The sequence below is a fragment of the Leopardus geoffroyi genome, chromosome D1 (assembly GCF_018350155.1).
Source record: "Leopardus geoffroyi isolate Oge1 chromosome D1, O.geoffroyi_Oge1_pat1.0, whole genome shotgun sequence".
NCBI lineage: Eukaryota > Metazoa > Chordata > Mammalia > Carnivora > Felidae > Leopardus > Leopardus geoffroyi.
In genome coordinates this window covers 77,921,338-77,942,891 of record NC_059329.1, presented here as the reverse complement: position 1 = coordinate 77,942,891, position 21,554 = coordinate 77,921,338, and the positions used below count along the sequence as shown (strand labels likewise).

Sequence of the window (21,554 nt, the reverse complement as noted above, 5' to 3'; positions counted from 1 at the left end):
CTTATTATCCTCCATACTAAAGAGACTGACCCTGCTGCAGGCTTTAAGGATAATGAGAACCAGAGCTACATAATGCGACGGCACTTTTGAAGGTGTTTGTATGAGTTATGCATCTACCCCATTCAGCCCCTCAAAAGAATCCCTTCAAACTGTTGTCCATGAACCAGCTGCAGATTTAAAAATGCAGATTATTAAAATGCTTATTAAAAATGCAGATTTTTCACACCAGAGTTTCCAAATCAGACTATGCTGGGAGTGAAGCCTGAAAATCTGTGTTTTAATAAGAAATCCAGGTGATAATTTTGCATGCTAAGGTTTGCCAAAAAACCAACCAACCAACCAACCAACAAACAAACAAAAACCACCGTAAGGTGTATATCCAGGCTTATCTAATATGTGTGTCTTCTTTTCCAATAATTTTTTTGAAAGTATGATGCATGAAGTTTACTTTTTATGAATATAACTTTCAACCATCACTTTCTCCCCATTTGAAGTGTTTTTTTTTTTTTCCACATTTATTTATTTTTGAAAGACAGAGTGAGACAGAATGCAAGCGGGGGAGGGACAGAGAGAGAAGGAGACACAGAATCTGAAGCAGCCTCCAGGCTTTAAGCAAGCAGTCAGCACAGAGCCTGACACAGGGCTCGAACCCACAAACCATGAGATCATGGCCTGAGCTGAAGTTGGACGCTCAACCAACCGAGCCACTCAGGAGCCCCATGAAGTGTTTTAAAATATGGCTGTCTCTAGAAATGTCAGGAGAGATGACTTTTACCCATTCTATAGCTCAGGATTTCTCAACCTCCACACTATTGATATTTCAGGACGGATGCTTCTTTGTTGTGGGACACTGTCTGTGCATTGTATCATGTTTAGCAGCACCCATGGCCTTTATGCACTAGGTGCAGTAGCATTTGTCCCCAAGTTGTAGCAACCAAAAATGTCTACAAAAATTGCAAAATATCCCTTGGGGGACAAAATCACCCACTAGTAGAACTGAATCAATTATGAACTGTTCATTAAGCATCCATTATAGTTAGACCTAAATCTAATAAATGCTTCTTCACCTTGCTAAACCCCAGGCTAACACTTCACGTGCCATAAAATCCATAGCCAGTTAACAACCCAATGACATGGATATTATTAACATACCCATGTTATAGATGACGAAACTAAGCCTCAGATAAGTGAGATCATTTGCACAAGTCACTAATCAGTTCCAAGTAGAAGAACCCTGGTTCAAATCTAGTCTGTCTGATTCCAAAGCCAGTAGATTTTACCACTAGGGTTTTCATCTCATTATGCATACATGTAGTCAGTAATGTGTTTCAGGATTCTAACTGTAAATTTAAGTAGTAATCTTCACAAACCTACTTGAACTCACACTACTATTCCTGAAATAAAACACCAATAGATCATTTTCAAAGTTTACTTCTCACTCTCACCCTGAAGAGTGTTTGTAATAATATAATCATGTGGCATGTTTAAATGCTTCCCACTTGCAAGTTCCCAGATTCTTTTAACTATCCCTTTTTCATTATAGTTGCTATTGGATCATGAAAACACATTGACTTTTTTTTCTATTTAAAAGTGAAATCCATCAGACTTTTCAGAACCTCATCTTCTTTTTAAATTTTTATATAGTTGTTATCCAAATCAATATCCAAGTACTTACAAATCTATCAAAATTCTTGCCCAGTATGAGAAGCTTTCACACCTTCTCTTCCTGTGCTACACACAGCCAAAATTAAAGCAGCCACTTCACTCAACATTCATTTATGCATTCACACTCCAATTCTTTGTGAGACTGTATTTAGAGTAGGGTACTGTGGTGAGGAGGAAAAGGAAGCTAAACCTTACGGAACAATTACTATACTCTCCACCTACATTAATTCATGTAATCCTTACCTCTCTGAGTCACACTTTCTTCTCATTTTACAAATAGGAAAATGGAGACCAGAATTGTGTAAGATAAAAGCAAGCAGTAGAGTGGAGATTGGAATCTAAGGCTCTCTGACATGAAAAGCAATGCTCTTTCACCAATATGATGCTACTACGCACTCAGGAGAAAACATAAGAATGGCCCTTGGTGTAGTAAGAGAAAGAACGAGACAAGTAGCAAGAGACAGCTTAAGCCAAAGTTCATAACAGGTGTACAAATGAAAAGCAAAAGAGGGAAAATACCATTCCAGCTGGGGTGACCAAGAAGCAAGCCCTTCGTAGGGATACTCTCAGGTTGGGCCTTGGAAGATGAATTGTTGAAGGAAGAAGGAAGAAGGAAAAAGGAAGAAGGGAGAAAGGACAAGGAAAAGGAGAAGGAGAGGAAGAAGAAGAGAAAGAAGGTGGAGGAAGAGGGAGAAATTCCAAAAAGAGGAAATGGATCAGCAAAGGTTCAAAAACATGGAAGAGATTTCATTATATATCAGAAACTAGAAACTATTTAAAATGGCTGGACATGGTGGTACCCTATAGCCTGAGTAAGAGAAGTAAGAACATCAAGGGTGAGATTATGAACAAGGAATTAGTACAGAGGGTGTGAGGAAATGCAGATTGAACAAGGAGGGGAAGAGCAGAGTCTGTAAGTCCATGACATCTTGGACATAATGTAGCTTAGAGTGATTAGAGAAGATAACTGATGATCAAGCCCTTAAAGTGAAGTAAACACAAAAGCTGATCAGAATTAAGGGGCAAGGGATTGTTAAGGCCAGGGAGACATAAAGTGATCAGGATCCATGTAAATTTAGGCAAGATGATGGATTGCAGAGGAGCAAGGTGCCAAAGTCACTAATGGTGATAGGAGAAATAGTGACATAAACATGGTATAGAAATTTTTATAAGACTCCAGCTTTGTCATTTAATAACTATGTAACTGGAAAGTTATGTAACTTCTCTGGGTGTCTGATTCCTTGTCTATAAAAAAGGGCAGAGCTGTGTAATGGTCAAGAGCACAGATTCTAAGGCCTGGGTTTGAAGTTTATTTCTGTCATTTATTACTTGAGTGATCTTGAGCTGTTTACTTAACTGACTATGCTTCATTCCTGGTTTACAAAATGGGGACATTAACAGAACCTATGTATTATTACAAGTAAAGCACCCAGAAGAATGTCTGGCATACTATAAGCATTTAGGGGGTGTTAAGATCTGTACAAAGAACTATTAATAAATTACATGTCATAGGACTGCTGTCAGACTAAAAATAATGCATTTAAAAGGCTTAGGCTGGTGCCTGGCACATAGTAATAAATCCATAAATGTGAGTCAGTCAAGTAGAAATAATAATAAATAGCCAATGGTTATTGAATTGTTAGTGTGTCAGTCACTGTTCTAGATTCTCATTTTAAGCTAACAATAATATCAGAAAGCTGCCATCGCTATCCTTATTTCACAATAGAATGACTACATGCAAGTGAGTTTAAATAACTTGCTACAGTCACATAGATATAAGCGGAGAATTATGGTTTATATTTACTCAGTCTGGTTGTAGATCCTAGATACTTAACTGCTAAGTTCTACGTACTCTAACAGCAGCATAACTAATACTTACACTGTTCTGGCAGCACCAGATAAAATAACAACAACTTTGAAGGACAAAAACTTGCTGAATAACGGATGATAGCAGCAGTGAGGAGGAAAAAAGGATTCTACTCCTGTCCTATTTTCCAAAGTCATTAAATTGAGAAGCTTATTTAGAGAGGATTTTGTCTTCCTATGAGCAAAGTCTAGGTTTTAACAGAGAAATGGAAGAAATAGAAGTAAGTATGGAATACAAGTTCCAGAGTATAAAATAGTGATTTTCAGATTTTATCATTCATGATCATCACCTTAGATGGCTTGTTAAAACACAGATTTCTGGGTGCCACAGATTCTGGTTCAGTAGGTATATGCGGGTCCTGAGAATTTGCATTTCTAACTAGTTCCCAGGTGATGCTGATGTTACTTTTCCTGTCTTGAGAATCTTTGGTTTAGCAGGTCTATGCTAGCTATTCCCCGAAGACATCACAAAAAGGACACATCTGGGGCAGAGGTGGGGGGACAGGCCTAAAATGGACAGAGGTAGATATAGGTAGAAAAGGGGGGGGTTGCCTTTGACGATAGAGGGGAGTGGCAAGAATGGAATGGAAACACCTGCTGATAGAAATGATATCACTTACAAAATATAAATTGTAATTTGATGGTGGGATCAAGACCAAAAGTGAGGTTCTCTGGCCTAATTTTGACTGCCCTCACTGACCAAATTGACTGAGCAGCTGCCATATTTTTCTTGGGGACATAAAAACAGCACAACATAATACTAAGAATAAAAGCTGCAGTTACAGTGTGTGATTTCAAATTCCAACTCTAATTTCTTTCTAGTTATAACTTTGGACAAGTTATTACTTAAATTCTCTAAGCCTTACTTTTTCCATTTGTAAAATGGAAATAATAAGTTTTCACACTTCAAAGGGCTATCATGGAGATTAGATAAGTCAATTATGAAAGAGGACAGTGCCTGGTTCATAGCATGTGTATGGTTTATAAATATCATCTATCATTACACAGGAATTTCCCAACATTCAATAGAGTTTCCAGAGAATTGTTATTCTTTGCCTTTTTTTTTCCAGAATGTTTTTGCCCTAGTTAAATAGTATTATTTCTATAACAACAGACCCAGAGTTGTTCCGTGTCATCTTGAAATTCTAGCAGCTTAAAGAGTATGAAGACATATACTGAAAATTCCCTCTCCCCTTCTGAAGACATACAGAATTGATTGAACTGCATCAGCCTCTCAGTTTGTGCCTCAGTAGACCATCTAAAATATCTGTCAGGAAACAAAACATATTTTTAATGTACAGCATTGTCTAAATGAATTATACCTGTCTTAGTATCCCTCCACCCTATCCCTAGTAACCACCCAACACACACACACACACACACACACACACACACACCTCTTTTTTCAGCTAATCTCCTCTCAGATATTTCTCAAGCACTGTAGATTGCTTTTATAAGACTTAACTCAAGAGATCACATGTTCCCTTACCCCCTGCATTATTTGTGTCTCTTGGGGAACACAGTCAGGGTCCTTATCTCACTTCTTCAACCCCTATGATGCTAGCAGAATGCTTTGTAGATGACATGCTCTTAAGAAATAACCATTCAGTTACTTTTGTAGAAAGACTGTAAAGAGAAGGCAATGATAACTTCCCTTCCTGAGATGTGTGTGATAACAGATTCTTCTCTGAACCTTTGTTATCCCAATATCCTTTTCAATCAATTGACCATTTGTATGTTCTTGAGCTTTTAGTAGGAATGAACTGCTGTTCTTGGTATCTTAATAATCCTAGGAAGCTGAGTTACTCTCACAGAATAACTGTAGGATGGCAGCTATGGACTAGAATTTAGAGTATTCCTGTGGATAAATCCTCACTTGAGATAGTTGCTGAGTTCAAGTATGTGGCCCAGCCTGGCCTCATCCTTAAGTCTTCTAAACAACACTGTAGAATCTCCTGAAACCAACTGCCATTATACTTTGTTTATTACAGCATCCTCATCAGCCTTTGAAACCACTCTTTCTAAAGCTCTGCTTTCATAACTAAATTAGATGGTGATGTTTCAGAGATGACATATTGTCCTCTTGAAGAATCCTACCATTTTTCAATATTTAATATAGTCGTGTATATTGTATGGTGCTTGATAATCATTGGTTTGTTTGGCTTGATGTTCCAAGAACAAACACAAGCATTGAATATATTTTTGGTATCTCAACAGAAGGAAATCTATACACGTAATATTCATGTGAGTTTCATGATCTCTAGCACTGGTTTCAACTTTGACACATAATTGCATTTCATAGTACTGCTGCCCTGAAAGCAGTTTCCACCATAATAGGCTTTCCAGATTTACCCTCTGATTAGAAGACTTGTGTAAAAACCAAACTCATGTAAAAAAAAAAAAAAAAAGCTTTAAATTATTCCACAGCCATGTTCTTTCCTATGGACCTAGCCCAGCACTAAGTAATACAGTGAAATTTTTTAAGACACTGTTAAAAAAAATGTTTTAAGGAACACACGGCAAAGGTATTTAACAGGAGAAATGTGTTTAGAAAAGAAGCACATCCTTTGAAATTAGACATACTGGGGTTGATACCCCAGCTCTTCCTCTTACCAGCTAGTAATATTTGAGGAAATAATAGCTATTCTGTATTCAGTTCTCTCACCAGTAAAACAAGTGTTAAGAATGTCTGCCTTCCAGAGTCTCTATGAGGAAGAAAGATCATGTATATAAAAAGTTTAGTGACACATGTATTTAGTATTCTATTCAATTTCAATTTCATCTGCCTCCTGAAATGGGGAACTAAGGCAATTACAGAAACAATTAATAACTCATATCCTCTCTCTTCCTACCCCAATACAAATGTACTATTTAGGGAGAGGTTGAAACTTTATCCCTGAATGATCTACTTCACATTGATGGAAAAGCTTTTCTGATATTCACTCAGGCCTGTCCATTGTACATTGTTAGAGTGTCTCTTCCATATTTCCATTCAGTTGGGCTGGTTTTATTTTTCCCCACATTAATCTAAAAGCTAGATTTCTAGACTCTCTTTACAGGGAAAGAGAAGGCTGTCCTCTACTCCATCATATAAATTAAGCAATCGTGTTACTGCTTGACCTCAGTAGGCCTATGCTGCTTTCCAGGTTCATTTTTACAAATTTTTTTGTCTTTTGAAATTTCATTGTGGGTTTTTTCAGGGACATTTTCAATATTTCTCAATAGGTTAAGTGCTAAATTTAATGACATCAAATAGTAACGTAGTTTATTTGAGAATGTTTTAACGAATGGCGATTATAGAATAGAAATGTAAGACTCTATTCAATATAGGTAACCAATTACACATTTGTAAAAGTAAGCTGACTTCTGATTTATATTGTCAGGTTTGTTTTGTTTTGTTGTTTGCTTTATAATCCATGTCAGTCAAGAAATTCACTTAAGGTCTGATGCACCACTTATTCCAAGTAAAGGTGAATAATGTATAGGCAAATAAATATTATACTTCACATCAAAAAAACAATTTATAGAAATAAATTTCCCCAAATAGACATTTTCCATGTTTAATATATTATTTTACTTTCTGAATTATAAATCTAGGTTCTATAGAATATCACGTAGTATCTATATCAATATATGTAATCTCAGGCAATATATTCATGTCAGTACTACACCTAAAAACTAAATCATCATTGAAAATTCTGGCAAATTACATAAAAATTTTCTGCAATAAACTAAACCATTTATTTCACTTAACAAATAATCAAGCCATAGAGTTATTAAGTAGATAAGTATTGCCGAACTTTAAATTCCAAACAGGAGGCTGAATCTCAACTAGCATATTTCATTTTGCCTAAAGTCCTTCTCCTTATAATGGACAGTTAAAGTCCTACCTGAAAAATCCACTCAAGTGTGAATGTAAGTCAGAGATGGGCGTCAGTAACTGCGCCAAAAAAAAAAAAAGGCAAAGAAATGAAAAATCTGAACATTTCAATGCCTTAAGAACAGGATTAGAAACTGATGGGTGCTCTCCATTTCTCACAGAACATCTTTATAACCTCTGTGAAATAAAATAAGGGCCATTTGCTAATTAAGATTGTTTTTAGGGGCGTCTGGGTGGCTCAGTCGGTTGAGCGTCCAGCTTCGGCTCAGGTCATGATCTCATGGTTTGTGAGTTGGAGCCCCGCATTGGGCTCTGTGCTGACAGCTCAGAGCCTGGAGCCTGTTTGGCATTCTGTGTCTCCCTCTCTCTCCGCTCCTCCCCCACTTGTGCTTTGCCTCTCTCTCTGTCTCTCTCTTTCAAAAATAAATAAACATTAAAAAAAAAGATTGCTTTTAAAAATGATAAACTACTTGAAAGCTACTTAAAATTGTTGTTTTCCTCACGATTTCCCCTGCAGCAAATGACACACTAAAATGAATTTAATTTGCCTATTTTCAAGTTAAAACCTAATTTCTACTTGTTTTTCCTCTACTTGTTACAACACACACACACACACACACACATTTCTTTGTCTTCCAGTGTGAAATGATCATATTCTCTTACACAGAATAATTTTAAGAACACTGGTGTGTGTGCATACATGTGTGTGCACCTGTGAGCACATACATGTGTGTATGTATGTGTGGTAGGAGGCTCTGCATTACTAAACAGATTCCCCAAATTGAAAAGCATATAGTACCCCGATACAGAAATGTTTGGAAAAGCAAATGCATTTGCTGAAAATGTGCATCACCCGCTGTCTGATGATTAACATTCAGTGTGGTCCAGAGTGAGTTAGCTGTGAAATCCTCAGTCATATTATTCTCTCTGCCCCCCAGCCACAAACACCCTCACCTGCCAAGCCCACCCCACAAGGATTTTCCTGGAAGAGATGACAGGAACACTGGTGACCTGTCACTCCTACAGATGCTATCCATTTTCCTGGAATCAATCAATCCATTTCCATTTGGGCAGTGGCTTGTCCCTTAACAGGGAACTAGTGTTCCTCACCCCAGGTGTGGCACTAATCCTTTCCTAGAGGGTCTGTAAGAATAGACTGATTCAGGCTGTTTAATCTATTTAATATAATCAAATCAGGGCTCAGGCGCCTCCCTTTGTCACATCTGATGCCCCGGTCCCATATTTAAAAAGGAATACACAAGCACAAGCCAGCCCTCTGGGTCCCTTGGTACATCATTAAGTTGTAAAAATGACTTCATCACTCATGACAGAGAAATGAGACAGCCCCAACAGTGGCATATGGCAGCGGGAGAATCATTCTACCAGCTGCCCACCTGACTCTCTCCTCCCTCAAAATCACGTCCCTCCCCTCTAGAGGCTGCCTCTGCACTGCAGTAGGTTGCATGTGGCAGCCGCAGGGGAAGCCAGAGCTAGAAAGGGTGAGAGGAGAGAATAGAAGGAAAGAGAAGCTCAAGCCAGCAAACCACGTGCAAGCCCTTAGGGACCCCTCCCCCTCTCAATCCGTCTATTTGTCTTGTACAAAGGGTATTTTCTTTTGTCAGAAAAAGGAAAGTCTCTTCCACGTTGTCCCAGACACATAACCTAGAGAACCCACAATAGGAAGGTGGCGAGATGCTTGATAGGCTGCTAAATGCGTGAAATAGAGTCACCTCTGGCCCTAAAAGACTGGATGATGATAAACCATTTCCACCGCAGTAGGATGGTGGTTTCTTGCAGCAGCTTTATGTTCATAGTCTGAATTATTTTCTTACACAAAAGGAATTTGCAAATGTTTCTCACTGGAAGGGTTCATGAACCCCTGCTTGCAATAGAGGTAGCAATGGACAGGTAAGTAGAGAAGAAAAAATGGTGATGGATGATAGGTAGACAGAGAACGTTTGTATATGTGCTTGGTAATGATGCTTAAGAATTCATTTCCAATGCTTATTCCAGTAAATAAAATACATGTTCAGTGTTTTATTTCTGTGAAAGAAAAAGAATAACACCTGTAAATTGTTCCTTTCTGGGCTTAAAACATGAAGATGTTGAGTTTAAAATATCTTCACTCCTCTTTTCCTGAAAATCCCTCCCACGTGAGAATTTTTCAGAATCAGGCCAGTCAGAATATTTACCTAAAGTATACCAGATTTCGTTTTTATAATTGCAAATTCAACATTAGGTAACAGTTTTAAAATCCATGCATTTGAATTTGTAGATTTTTTCAGTATAAACCACTCTCTCTTTTGGTATGAATTCAGTATAAACCACTCTCTCTTTTGGTATGAATTCAGTATAAACCACTCTCTCTTTTGGTATGAATTCAGGATAAACCACTCTCTCTTTTGGTATGAATTCCTTGGTCAAAATCCCAAGGAAAAATCCCTTCTTTTTTGCAGACAAAAGGTCTAAAGTACCCCACCTCTCCCCCCACCCCCAGTCATGCTCAAACCTCTATAATCTTGCAGGAGCCCACACTGCCAAAGGGCTAGGTAGGGAGAAAAAGTTCTAAATACTGCTTTCTCCTATAGACAATCACAAGTCGTTTGTTTAAGTCGTTACCAAGTTTGGGTTTTGTCTTTTGCAAAGAAAAGAACAGAATCAATCATATGGATTCGGGAATCCGTACACACACACACACACACACACACACACACACACACACACAAATACAGTATGTTTTTCCTACCACCAAAATCTAAGGATCCCTTGGGCTTGCTAAAGACTTCTTCTAATTCTTGGATTTCTGTCCTGGATTTGGGACATTATAGATTGTAGGCACTCACTGAGAGAGCAGATGGCTCAGCTTGCTGCTGAAAGTGAACTTTGTGGTGAAGCACAAGGTTATCAGGCAGAGATGTTAAATTTCAGTGTAAAGATAGACTGAGGTCATGCATTCCTGGACACCTGAGTTTTAGTCCCAAACTCTTGGTGATCTTGTGATCCCTGATTCTCTGTTTCCTTTCCTGGTCTCTAAATGAGAAGATTGGATTAGATGACCCTTATTCCGCTTTACTATGGGCTCTTTCCGTTAGCCGAAGTCCACTGTTCAATCTCTTAATTCAAATAAAGAGCTTTTTTTTTTTCCTTAGCAAAAGTCAGGCTAGAAACCCAGGAAATACCTGAAAAGACAGTGTTGCACCAGAATCAGACACTATTTAGATAAAGGATAGGCGTAGGGGGAAATAAATTGTAACTATCAACAGAGAAGTCTACCCTCAAACTTAAATGGATTTCTCTAAGTGTATTTCTAATGCCTGACTAGAATTCAAAGACTGAATGCGCTGAATTACTAGCACTGTCTATACCATTGGCCGAAAAGCTCTTTTAAGAGAGTCCTTCAAATGAGATGTAAGGCATTTTCAGTGAACAATAATTTTAGCTGTAAATAATGTGTATGGAAAAATAATTTTAAAGGTAGAGCCTAACAGGTGAAAAGATACATTGTATCACAATAGAAATAATCCCTTTGCATTACTAATGCTTAAGACAGATTTAAACATGAGTAATACTGAATGGCCATAAGACATTATTTATTCTTTCATTTTCTTCTGAAGTCAGGACGTTATTAATAATAAATGGTAACAGCCAACAATTACCGCGGGCCAGGCACTTCTAAGAACATTACACGGATTCTCTTACTTAGCGGTCATGATACTCATATCAGGTAAGTAGTTTGATTAATCCCCTTTTACAGAAATATAAGCTGAAGCTCAGAGTTGTTGAATAATGTTTTATGTCATTCAGTTATTAAATAGTACATTCAGGAGTCTAAACCCACATGGTTTGTGCTTAGAACCTGTATCTTAACCACTATACCATACTGCCTTTAAAAAAATTTTTAATCCCAAACACTTTTATTCAACAAGTGTCTGTCATGGGCCAGGCACTCTTGAAATGCTAGGGATATAACAGGAAGAACTACATGGACACAACAGCCTGCTGTCATGGAGCTTACATTTTAATGGAGAAAAAAGATAAGTAAAATACCTGTATGACCGCTGGCAATAAGTGCTCTGTAAAGAACCAAATCAGCATTGGAAGATCAAGAGGACAGGAGCAGGAGAGGGAAAATTTTTAAATAAGTTTAAATAATATTGCCCCTAGACAGAAAGGATAGCCTTTGTGAAGACAATATCAGCCATGAAAAACATAACGTTGACCAAATACCAAACACCAAATATTCTTTGGTAAATCTGGCCATCTTTGGTTATGTCTTTGGTCAAAATTCTGTTGTGTCTCCTGTTAAATACTTGACTAGGTTCCTCACCAGTCCATATGCAAGATAAAAAATAATCCTTAGCAATTCCACATTTGTAATTATCCGAATTACTGCAAGACCATGTCTTGGACTGTTTAAAGGTAAAATGAATTTGTCCCCGATGCATTTTTATCCATGTAGTAAGTATGTTCTCATCTAAAAACACCACAGATTTTGTAAGGATTCCTCCTTGGCTTCCTCACCCCAAAGCCCTCCTTGGAGGTGACTAAATTTTCCTGCCCACAATGTGCAATAGCCCTTTAAGACAAAGACAAAGGAAAACATGATGCAAGAGTCCTTTCTCTCCCCTTGACTCCCCTGGCTTTGTCTCTCAATGAGGAGGAAAACAGGAATACTTGAAATTTGACCAGAAAGGGACCAAGTATCTGTATTCTGACCAAGGGTGTTGCTGCTTTTGTTTAAAGCACAAAATGGAGAGGCAAAATCACTGCTGTGGGTTTTTCATTGAGAAATTTGCCAGGGGGCATAGCCAGAAGCTCTTCTCTCTAGAGGAGCAGTCTCCACACGCCTCAGTTCCTCTACTCTAGTCCTGCCCATGACTGTGATGACAAACACTTTCCAAAGGGAGCTTCTTTTATACCTAGACAGACAGGACTCTATCCCCGTACCCACCCCCCAAGGGAAATCTTGTTCTACTATTAGATGATCTATAGGGAGAGGCTTATTTGAATGGGCACACGATATCTGTAGGTGGAAAACTGGTCTTGCTGGGTTGTTTTTACTGTTTTTGAAAAGGTAACATCATAGGAAATGTACATCTTTCAAAACAATTATAAAAGTCTTTCAGATTTTATGTTTAAAAAAAAAATCTTCCAAAATAAAATTCCATGTAGCATATATAGGACTACGTGGACATTTACCAACATATTAACAATAGGGTCTCGGTGTGATTAAATTATTTATGATTTTTATTACATTTTATTTTTTATATATTTTATTACCTATTTTACAGTAGTTTTCTCATCAGAAAAGAAAATGTTATATATCTTTTAGACCTGTTTTCACAGAAAATTTCCACTGTATTTGTAATGTTTTGTTATATTTTTTAAATGAAGCAAATATGTCAAAATCCTAAGATCTGATAAGGAAGTTACTCTATATTTTCCATATGTTTGTAGTATTTTACAATAAGTTTTAACTTAGTTTTCTCAGTCTTGGAGGACATAAGACATTGAAAATATTAAGTTTCTCTCCCTTGAATATCCATTTCAGATCCAAATAGGACTTCTAAAGTTCACAATTGTTTCCTTTAAGGAAAATCTATCAAGTCAATTAGAACCTGAGTTAGCATTAGTCTTTAATAAACATAACACAAATAATAGCAATGAGCTTGTTGTTTTGTTTTTTGGTGTTTTGTTTTGTTTTGTTTTGTTTTGTTAACCAGAAAAACCTGTTTACTGACCTCCCAGTGTTACAACAGGAGGGAAAGCTGGGGCATCCCTGGTGTTTTCTCCTGGCAGGAAAATGTTAGCATTTTAACAATTGGCAAGCTGAAGGTTTTGACTCTAAAAAAAACTTAAAGGCACAGTCATAATATAGTTTCACTTCACATTACATTGAGTTTGCTGTATCATTTGTGTGTGTGTGTGTGTGTGAATTTTCAGTTGTTTTTCCCCTGAAGTGAAAATACTTATATATGTAGGTTTGAATTATCTTTCTGGGAAGTTTATATTGTTTTAAAAAAAATTTTAGGGGAAAAAAAAAGATTCAAGACATTATACATTAGGGATATTAAAGCCAAAAATGTCACATGCTCATTACTACATTACCAGTACTATTTAATGACATATTTTCTTCAATTTGATTTATCTCATCTATAGAATTGGGTTTTGTAAATAGTTAATGATTTTAATTTTACACTGATCCCTTTTTTAAAAGACTGGTTTGTCTCCTGTTGGGTCTGAGTACTAACCATCGTGGTGTCAAGGTAAAGATGATATTCAAAAGGTACTATTCCTAATCTTTTGCCCTCTTCTTTTGACATTTTGAAAAAATGTTCAAAAATTCTGGTCCAAGGATTGTTAAACCTAAAATAAATTTCCAAGAATTCTTCCCTAGGCTCTGGAGCAGACTGAAAGTCACAGCTGGTGAATGGAATTGGAGGTGACAAAAGCCACTAGAAGAGGCGTGGGAGATTTTACTGAGAAATGAGGAGGGACCAGTTTACAAAAGCAAAGAAGAGATCAAGACTGGAGAGGTGCCCCGTTCAAGATTTCTTCCTCAGAAAATCTGAGTTTGGAGGGGAGGGAGAAAGGTGAAGTCATAGATACAAGATCTGACGAAAGACCGGAAGTCTTTACTTGGAGTCTTCACGAAGCGATACCTGAAAACGTGAGTGCTTGCGTTGTCAGTTTTCCAATTCAGACTTAGGGAGCACTTGGTTTTATTCATCTTAATATACACAAGGAAGCAAATAAAGCTGCCTTTCACCCTCCAGTGGCCAGGCTGTGCTCCTTGGTATCCCAAACCTTATCAGTCCTTATGCCCCATATTTTGGGGTGTCTCTGCAGCTGACCCCGACGGCATCCCAGAGCTGGCGCTAGGAGCTCGACTGCAGCCACCGCTGCATTGCTGGAGGCCGCGGGACTCAGCTGAGCGCCCTCCCCACCCCCGCCCCTATTCGCTGGAGCTCATTAACAGGTGGAATCGCACCCCCGGCGCCTGAAATCCCGCCTGCCTCCATAGAAACAAGTCCTTCAGACCCAGAGCACCATCTGGGCGGGCTCGGTGGCCCGGCGTTCGATGCGCCCTGCCGGGAGGTCAGCACCACAGGGAGCCGGGGCACCCGAGGGACGCCCTGCCGAGAGCGCAGCACGTGACGCCCCCCAACACACTCGCCTTTGTGCACCCAGCCGCTCAGTCCCGGCCCGGCCACACCCCGCCTGGCCTCAGCTCTTACCAGGCCTTAAGGCACGTAGACCATTTGGCGAAAAGCTGGCTCAGCCAGGGCAGAGAGAAAGCGGCAACTAGGGCCCTGCCTGGCGATCCCAAATCCTCTTGGGTGCCTAATTCTGGAACGAGGCACGAACAGTTCCAGCCCGGAGAGATGGGGTGCCAGCGGACCAGAAGACCTCGCCCAAGAGTTCCAATCCCCGCGGGGCTGTGGTCCCTGCCCCCAGCCTCTGATGCCCCTTGTGAGGGTACAAGCCCCATTACCCCCCGCCCTGGGGACGCGTTACCTGTTGGCTGCCAGCCGAGACGCGATGTAGCCGCCCGGAATCTGGGTGATGATGTAGCCCCAAAAGAAGGAACCGTGGATCATCCCCACGGTTTCTGGGTCCCAGTTGAATTTGGCCTTCTATGGGGGGTACAGAGGAAACGGGGTGGAGGGAAAGAGGAGAGTCAGTGTTTGAGCTGCAGACTCACGCTCAGGAGCCCTCAATCCCCGGGGTGCTCCCTGCATTCTGGGGTTGGAGGTGGCTGAATTTTCGTTTTCTAACAAAATTGAATCTATACCTTCTTATAGAGAAGAAATGCTTCTTTTAACTGAAAAACTGCGTTCGTTTGAAATGTATTGCAGTTAATGGCGAAGCTGGACGCCCTGGCTTTGCTCCCCAACTACTGTCAGCCAGATCTGATCACCTCGATGAATGAGGAGTCCTCCGGGCTCCAGTTTTGAAAATTAGAACTCCCCAGGAAGAGATTCCATTTGCTGGCTGGGGACAGAGACCCCTGACCGGGGTCCGTTTAGCCGATGCCAGCCAGTAGTGGGGTCTCTTCCAGAATGAAATCCAACCAGGGAAATTCTGAGGAAGGAAGGTGGGGAATTTGGGATGGAAGGTGAGGAGGTCGGAAGAGCTAGAGGAAAGGATCCTCCAGGCAGAATGGGGATGGGCGTAGGCGGGCAAGATTTGGAGTAGCCTGGGGAATGGGTGGGGGTGGTCAGTGGAGAGGAGGATTTCCTCAGGGGTGGTCAGAAAAGCTGGAGAGGGGTGTTTGTGAAGGTCAAGGCCTAATTCCGCCCTCGCCAGCCTGGGTGAACCTTTAAGTATCTGCATCAGAAAGGCGGAGGAGGGCTTATGCCTCCTGAGGAACTGAGGATCCTTTTCGTCTCTTTGAGTAGTATTTTGAAACTAAATCTGCTTTGCGGGGTCTCTGGGAATACCCGGGGACCAGCGGCGCTCACAGCTTCGCATCCACAGTGAGTTCCCGAATTTCTCTCCCCGCTACCCCGGCTCTGCCTTGTTAATGGTCGCTCAGATCCCTGAACTGGACGTCTAGACCCACAGGTTTCAGTGACTTTGACATTGACCTTCCTCTCCCTACCCATCACCCCAACACACCCTTCAGGAGATTACGGGACTGGATGACCGGTGACCTCAAGGCACTGCTGAGCTTGGCTTTTCTCTCCACCAGTTAAGTGGACAACTCCTAAAGGCCCTTTGGTGGAAACTGCCCATATGCTCACAGTTGATCTGATTTCGGTTTTGTTTCATTTTTATTATTAAGACTGTTTGGCAGGAATTGGAGGAAATCAGGGAGACATTATCACTGATATGCTGCCTTACTCCTTCCTCCGAGTGAAAGAAAAATATTTCGATTTAAATTTAGCGTACATTAGTAAGCACCAACTTCTGGTATGGAGTCACTCTTGACAAGAAGCTAGTGAGCTACATGCTATTTTCCACTTTGCAGGTGAGAAAAGGAAGGCCCAGAGAGCGGAAGCGAAAAGGGAGGCCTTAACGGCTATCGCGGTCTATTCCTATTCTAGAAGCGCACCGCTAGCAGGGGGCTGGCGAGCATTCAGGCCTTCCTCTTTCAGGGGGGAAATGGAGCTCAAACAGGTGAGGCGGCTTTGCGAACCCACACGGCCAGCGGCTGCCCACCTCCTTGATGACCTTGCCCCCTCGGTGGATGGTGCTGTTGTTGACCATGTCCACGATGGCCACGCCCAGGTTGCAGCGGATGCCGAAGGAGATGCAGAAGCCCAGGCCGCTCATGATGGCGATGATGTAGCGGCGCGGCAGGCCGAAGCAAGTGCAATCGCACAGTGGAGCCTTTTTCTCGGGCACCTCCAGGGGCTTCCCATCCTCCGTCAGCTCGATGGTCTCCCCAGTGTCTTGTTTCTTCTCCAGCACCCTGCGTGGCAGAGCGGGGGAAAGGCAAGGACGCGGCGGGTTAGGCACCCCCGACGCCGACCCATCCCAGTTCCCAGGACCCGTCAGGGCTGGAGGCGGGGAGGGGCGCTGCCTCGCTCGACTCCTTCAGGAGTTAGGGTGCTAGGGCGCCACCAGGCTTCGGGACCTCCCCGGCTCTCCAGCCTCCTGCTAGCCCCCCTCCCTGCCGCAGCATCTCTTCAACTTTAATGCCGTCTGGCCCGTGGCACCCAGCCCGCATTCCCTCGGGATCCACCCCGCAGCGGGTTGGATTAACAGACACAGGCAATTGGGGCCTAACTTTCTCCGAGGGTCTGTGGTTTGGGAGGGAGTGGGTTACTGGAGCGGCGCCTCGTCAGCAACAGTGTCGACTTCTCCCACCTGCAGTGCTTTACCCCCGGCGATGGTCGGTTTTATCCAGCCACTAGCTTCCCGAGGGCCGGTGCTCTGCAGGCCAGCCCAGCTCAGACCTGCACCCGCGCTACCCCTTCCTTCCCAGCTAAGTTGAACCTTCTGGGTTAAAGACACGCGATCCTGCCTCCTAGCTGAGCGCGGGGACCCCCAGGGACTAAGGCCGCTCCTGACCGGCGCCCACGCGGAGAAGGTCTTGTGAGCGCTCTCTGAGAGTGTCACGCACGCATTCTATTGCCCATTCCTCCAGTCCCAGGGTGCCTGTTCACCGTTTACTCTCCCGTTACACATCTTACTTTCTTCTCCTTGTCACTCGAGTTTGAAACAAAGGCCTCCGCAGCATATGGCCGACACCTAAGCTTCCTACTGCCAGAACATGAATAATTAATTATTCACAATCTTGCGTCATTACTATCTCGGTTACAAACACCGAAAAATGTCTTGGGCACATTTCCAAAGACGTAAAATGCGACTTCCAGATACACAGACGTGCCCCAAATCAACTCTGGTAAGATGTCCCACACCACAGTAGATCTCAAATTTTTGCTTTGTTTTGTGTTTTTTAATCTGCATAGTATTTCACAAGATTTCACCCTTAAAATTCACTTCCTTTTAGGTTTTCGTCCTTGAGGGGAGGAGGAAGGGAGAAGGGGAATGGGGAGTGATGGTATGGTTTTGCTAAAAGCTCAGGGTGTTATGCTAGTCCACGATATATCTGTGAAATGTCTATTAAAAAGAGAAAGAGAGAATGAATGTGAACAGTACAATTACTGTGGACTCTTGGGATGGATACTTTCGATATTTAAACAAAGAACCTCTCCGTTTACAGTTTGCAGATGTTTTTCAATCCACTGTATAGTTCATTTTTCTGTGTGCCCTTTTAAGTGATATATTCACACACAATTATTTTCATACATGGGAGTAAAGCAAATGAAATTTTAAGATCAATTCCAAGAATGCACAGGTTGGGAGCTGACTGCCAAACAATTTGAGGCTACCAGAAAAAAAAAAAAAATGTCAGACTTCCAAATTTTACAAAATACCACCTGGAGAATAAGTCATAAAGGTTTTTGCAGCTATGTTAATTCGTATTTTTAAAGTTCAATCCCAAAGTCAGAACACATGGCAATTTATTCTGGGAGAAAAAATTCAACTAATGTGATTTCTTTCTTTCTTTCTTTCTTTCTTTCTTTCTTTCTTTCCTTCTTTCTTTCTTTCTTTTCTTTTCAAAAAAATTTTTTTACATTGGCTTCCTAGGCTGTTATATGCAAAGTTGGACTATGCACCTGAACTCCCCACCTGATGGCAATTGAGCTGGGAAAGAAGAGCTTTTTTCCAGGGCAGCTGCGGGACTGCAGGGCCCTTGCGGTATCTATTGCCGCATAGGTGCATGATGGGGTGCCTACATGAAGCCCACCAGATCCAAAGAGATTTGGAAAATCAGGAAGTGCATTGGTCATTTTGTGTACATTTTCTCTACACTTCTAAGGGCTTCATTTTCCCAAATGTGAAAATTAGCGCTTTCTTGGAATCGTTTATCCTTCTGTTTCTGCCCTCTCTTATTGATTTTGCTCATATTATTAAGGAAAGTGTACTCATATAACATTCTTAAAATAATTTAAAGTTGCAAAATTTTCAGCATAATTAGTACATTGACTACAGGGACGATAAAAAATTAAATCATTGCCAGTACTTTCAAAGTCATTATGCTTTTTCTTATAAACACTGACATTTGCCATGCAAGACATAGACTTCTCAGAAAAGTCAAATAATTAAAGCACATATATATTGTTTTGGATTTGGATAGAGGAAATGCTTCAGCTATTAATTATTGATATATTTTGATTCTTCCTCCTTCAGCACAGAAGGAAGATTCCACTGGGAGATTATCTACTTGAGTTGTTTTAAAGCTGAGGTCTAAATTTCTTTCTGCCATTACTCTTTGGAATTTCTTGGTTGATTTCTTTGAGGGTTGTATTTTCTAAATTCATGTGTCTGCATTAAAGGAATTTGTTGTCACTATGAGCACCAAAAGAAAGATTCTTTGAACAGGTGCTGGTCATTTCTCAATTGTAAAGAGGGTAAATCCTGGGTAGGAAAGGATGAGAATCTGCAGGTACCAAAACAAAAACCACACACACACACACACACACACACACACACACACACAGCACACAGGTTCATTTAGTGCAACATTCCTGAATTAATAAGCAGGTTTCCAGAGCAGCCCCGCTTGAGCAATAGCAGCAACCAACAAAAAAAGACTTTCCGATCATATTACAACCTCTCAAAGCAAGCAGGGTTTACGGAAATAGCCCTGCAGATTTTTTCATGCTGAGCCCCAGGCAAATATGGGTTTGCCCAGGCAAATATGGGTTTCTCTTACCTGTAGATCTGGCCAAGGGATTTTCCAGCAAAATTCTTTAGCCCCTCTTTTCCTGGGGTCAAAATCCTTTGTTTTACCGACTCCATTCTTGCAAAGACTGGTGTTGGCTCTTGCCAGATTTGTATAGTGATCGCTATGAAAGGCGAGAGTTGCGCATATTGTCTTAATCGCTTAAGGTAGTTGTGGGCTTTTTCTTCTCAGCAGAACGGTGTTGGTGTGCCTCCAGCAAGAGTGTGGGTGAGAGAGGGGAGGGAGTGAGAAAGAGAATACAACAGAATAGCTGCATGCAACCCACGGGTTTCCTAATAGGAGAGTTGGTAGACACAATCAGAAAGTCTCATTGGAAGGGGAGGATCCGGTGGCAAAGGGCGCACGCAGTGCCATGGTATTTGGGCGGGTGCAGATGAGTCCTTGTCCTGGAAGTCAGTCCACTGAAAAACAATGCAAATTCCCGATTTTGAAAACCTTATTGCTGCCAAATCTTCTGGCTTTTAAACGACAGGCGGAAATACCACAGAACCTTTGTGTAAAAGCAAAGTCAGAAGAATAGTATTTTTTTTTTAATGGTGTCTTTGCTGTAGGGAGCAGAGCACTTCCAAACTCATGGGAGCATCTGAGGTCTCAGGTGAGCAATGCTGATGTTAGTTTTTCCTCCTTGCCTATGATCTCCTCCTATCACGCCGGCGCAACTCTGCTCTGCGGTAGTGTCGAATTAAGATGGAGAAAGCTTGCTGCTCTTTGAGGACGTGAGTAAATAACAAATACACAGTTCTGATTTGGGCAGCGTCAGGGAAGATTTTTTCAGCGCGGCTGACAGCGCTCCTCAGGGCGCGTCTCGGCAGAATTGTTCAGCACCACGGACAGAGTAAGTTTCCGGAAAAGGGAAAGCTGCTTTTGGCTGGCCAGGTTGCCAACTTTCTTGGGGAGCTGGGTGGTCGCCCTGACCAAAGACCATTCTGGGGATCTTCAGGAATGGATGCTATGGAAACCAAGTGGAAATATGTCATCATCTCCAGAGTTTTCAGGGAGAATGGTGCATTTGACTCTTCAAGGGAGGAAGACTTAATTAAAAATTGACAAGTTACTTCTAGTTTCCTACGTTTTGCCCAGCACACTACCACCAGCTCTGACAATGTTGCAGGGAAGGAAGAGTACATGTTTCATTTATGTTTGTGGAATTCTGGGGCATTTGGGCTCCCTTGGATACAAAACATGCACACAGAATGCATAATTACATTGTTCATGTGTTGTGTTTTGTTTTAATTCCTGACAAGAAGGAAAGAAGGAAGGAAAGAAGGAAGGAAGGAAGGAAGGAAGGAAGGAAGGAAGGAAGGAAGGAAGGAAAAGAGAAAGAAAAACAAAGAAAAGAAAGGAAAGAAAAAGAGAGGAGGAAAGCAGAAAGGGAAGGAGGAGGGGAGAGAAAGAAAGAAAAGACAAGCTGCAACCTCATTGCCCTTGGTTAAATAAAATATAGGCAGTTTAATATAAATTCCTTGGAATTTTTTGATTCTTTGCTTAACTAATTTGCAGCACACGATGGAAATATCAATATACTGACAAAATTTGTGGCTGTATCTTGTGCTTGTCAACAAATTATCATTAATATTTTCATGATTTATTTGAAATTGCTTACATTTCTTTAAAATGTGATTTTTTTCCTTGTACCATCTTCCCCTAAAACAGAATTATAGAGAGACATTCATGTAAGACATTTGTTTTCACATACATAGGTACAGCATCAATGAATCTATTTCATTAAGCAAAGCCAAAAAGCTATGCTAGCTTAATGTTAATTATTAATGCATTTAACATGAATCACAAACCTCTTAGATGCAATTCAGCCAAGTGATTACAAAACTGATTGCCCTTGATTCACATTGCCAAGGTCAAAATCCTTGGACTTTATTTAGG

The 21,554-nt window shown here is 41.1% G+C and overlaps 1 protein-coding gene across 2 annotated transcripts in view; it reads right to left on the bottom strand.

Moving 5' to 3' along the window:
• Nucleotides 1–20,854, bottom strand: part of SLC17A6 (solute carrier family 17 member 6) — a 41,958-nt gene extending 21,104 nt beyond the window's left edge. The window contains exons 1-3 of one of the 2 annotated variants that reach the window (XM_045484790.1): nucleotides 19,644–20,854; nucleotides 16,577–16,829; nucleotides 14,930–15,048 (exon numbers count right to left, since the gene is read on the bottom strand). In XM_045484790.1, the coding sequence (XP_045340746.1) occupies nucleotides 14,930–15,048; nucleotides 16,577–16,829; nucleotides 19,644–19,729 (458 nt within the window). In that variant the 5' untranslated portion in view covers nucleotides 19,730–20,854. Of the gene's footprint in view, nucleotides 1–14,929; nucleotides 15,049–16,576; nucleotides 16,830–17,227; nucleotides 17,336–19,643 lie in introns of those variants that run through there. The other variant, XM_045484791.1, reaches the window with a different exon arrangement.
• Between the last annotated feature and the right edge of the window lie 700 nt (nucleotides 20,855–21,554).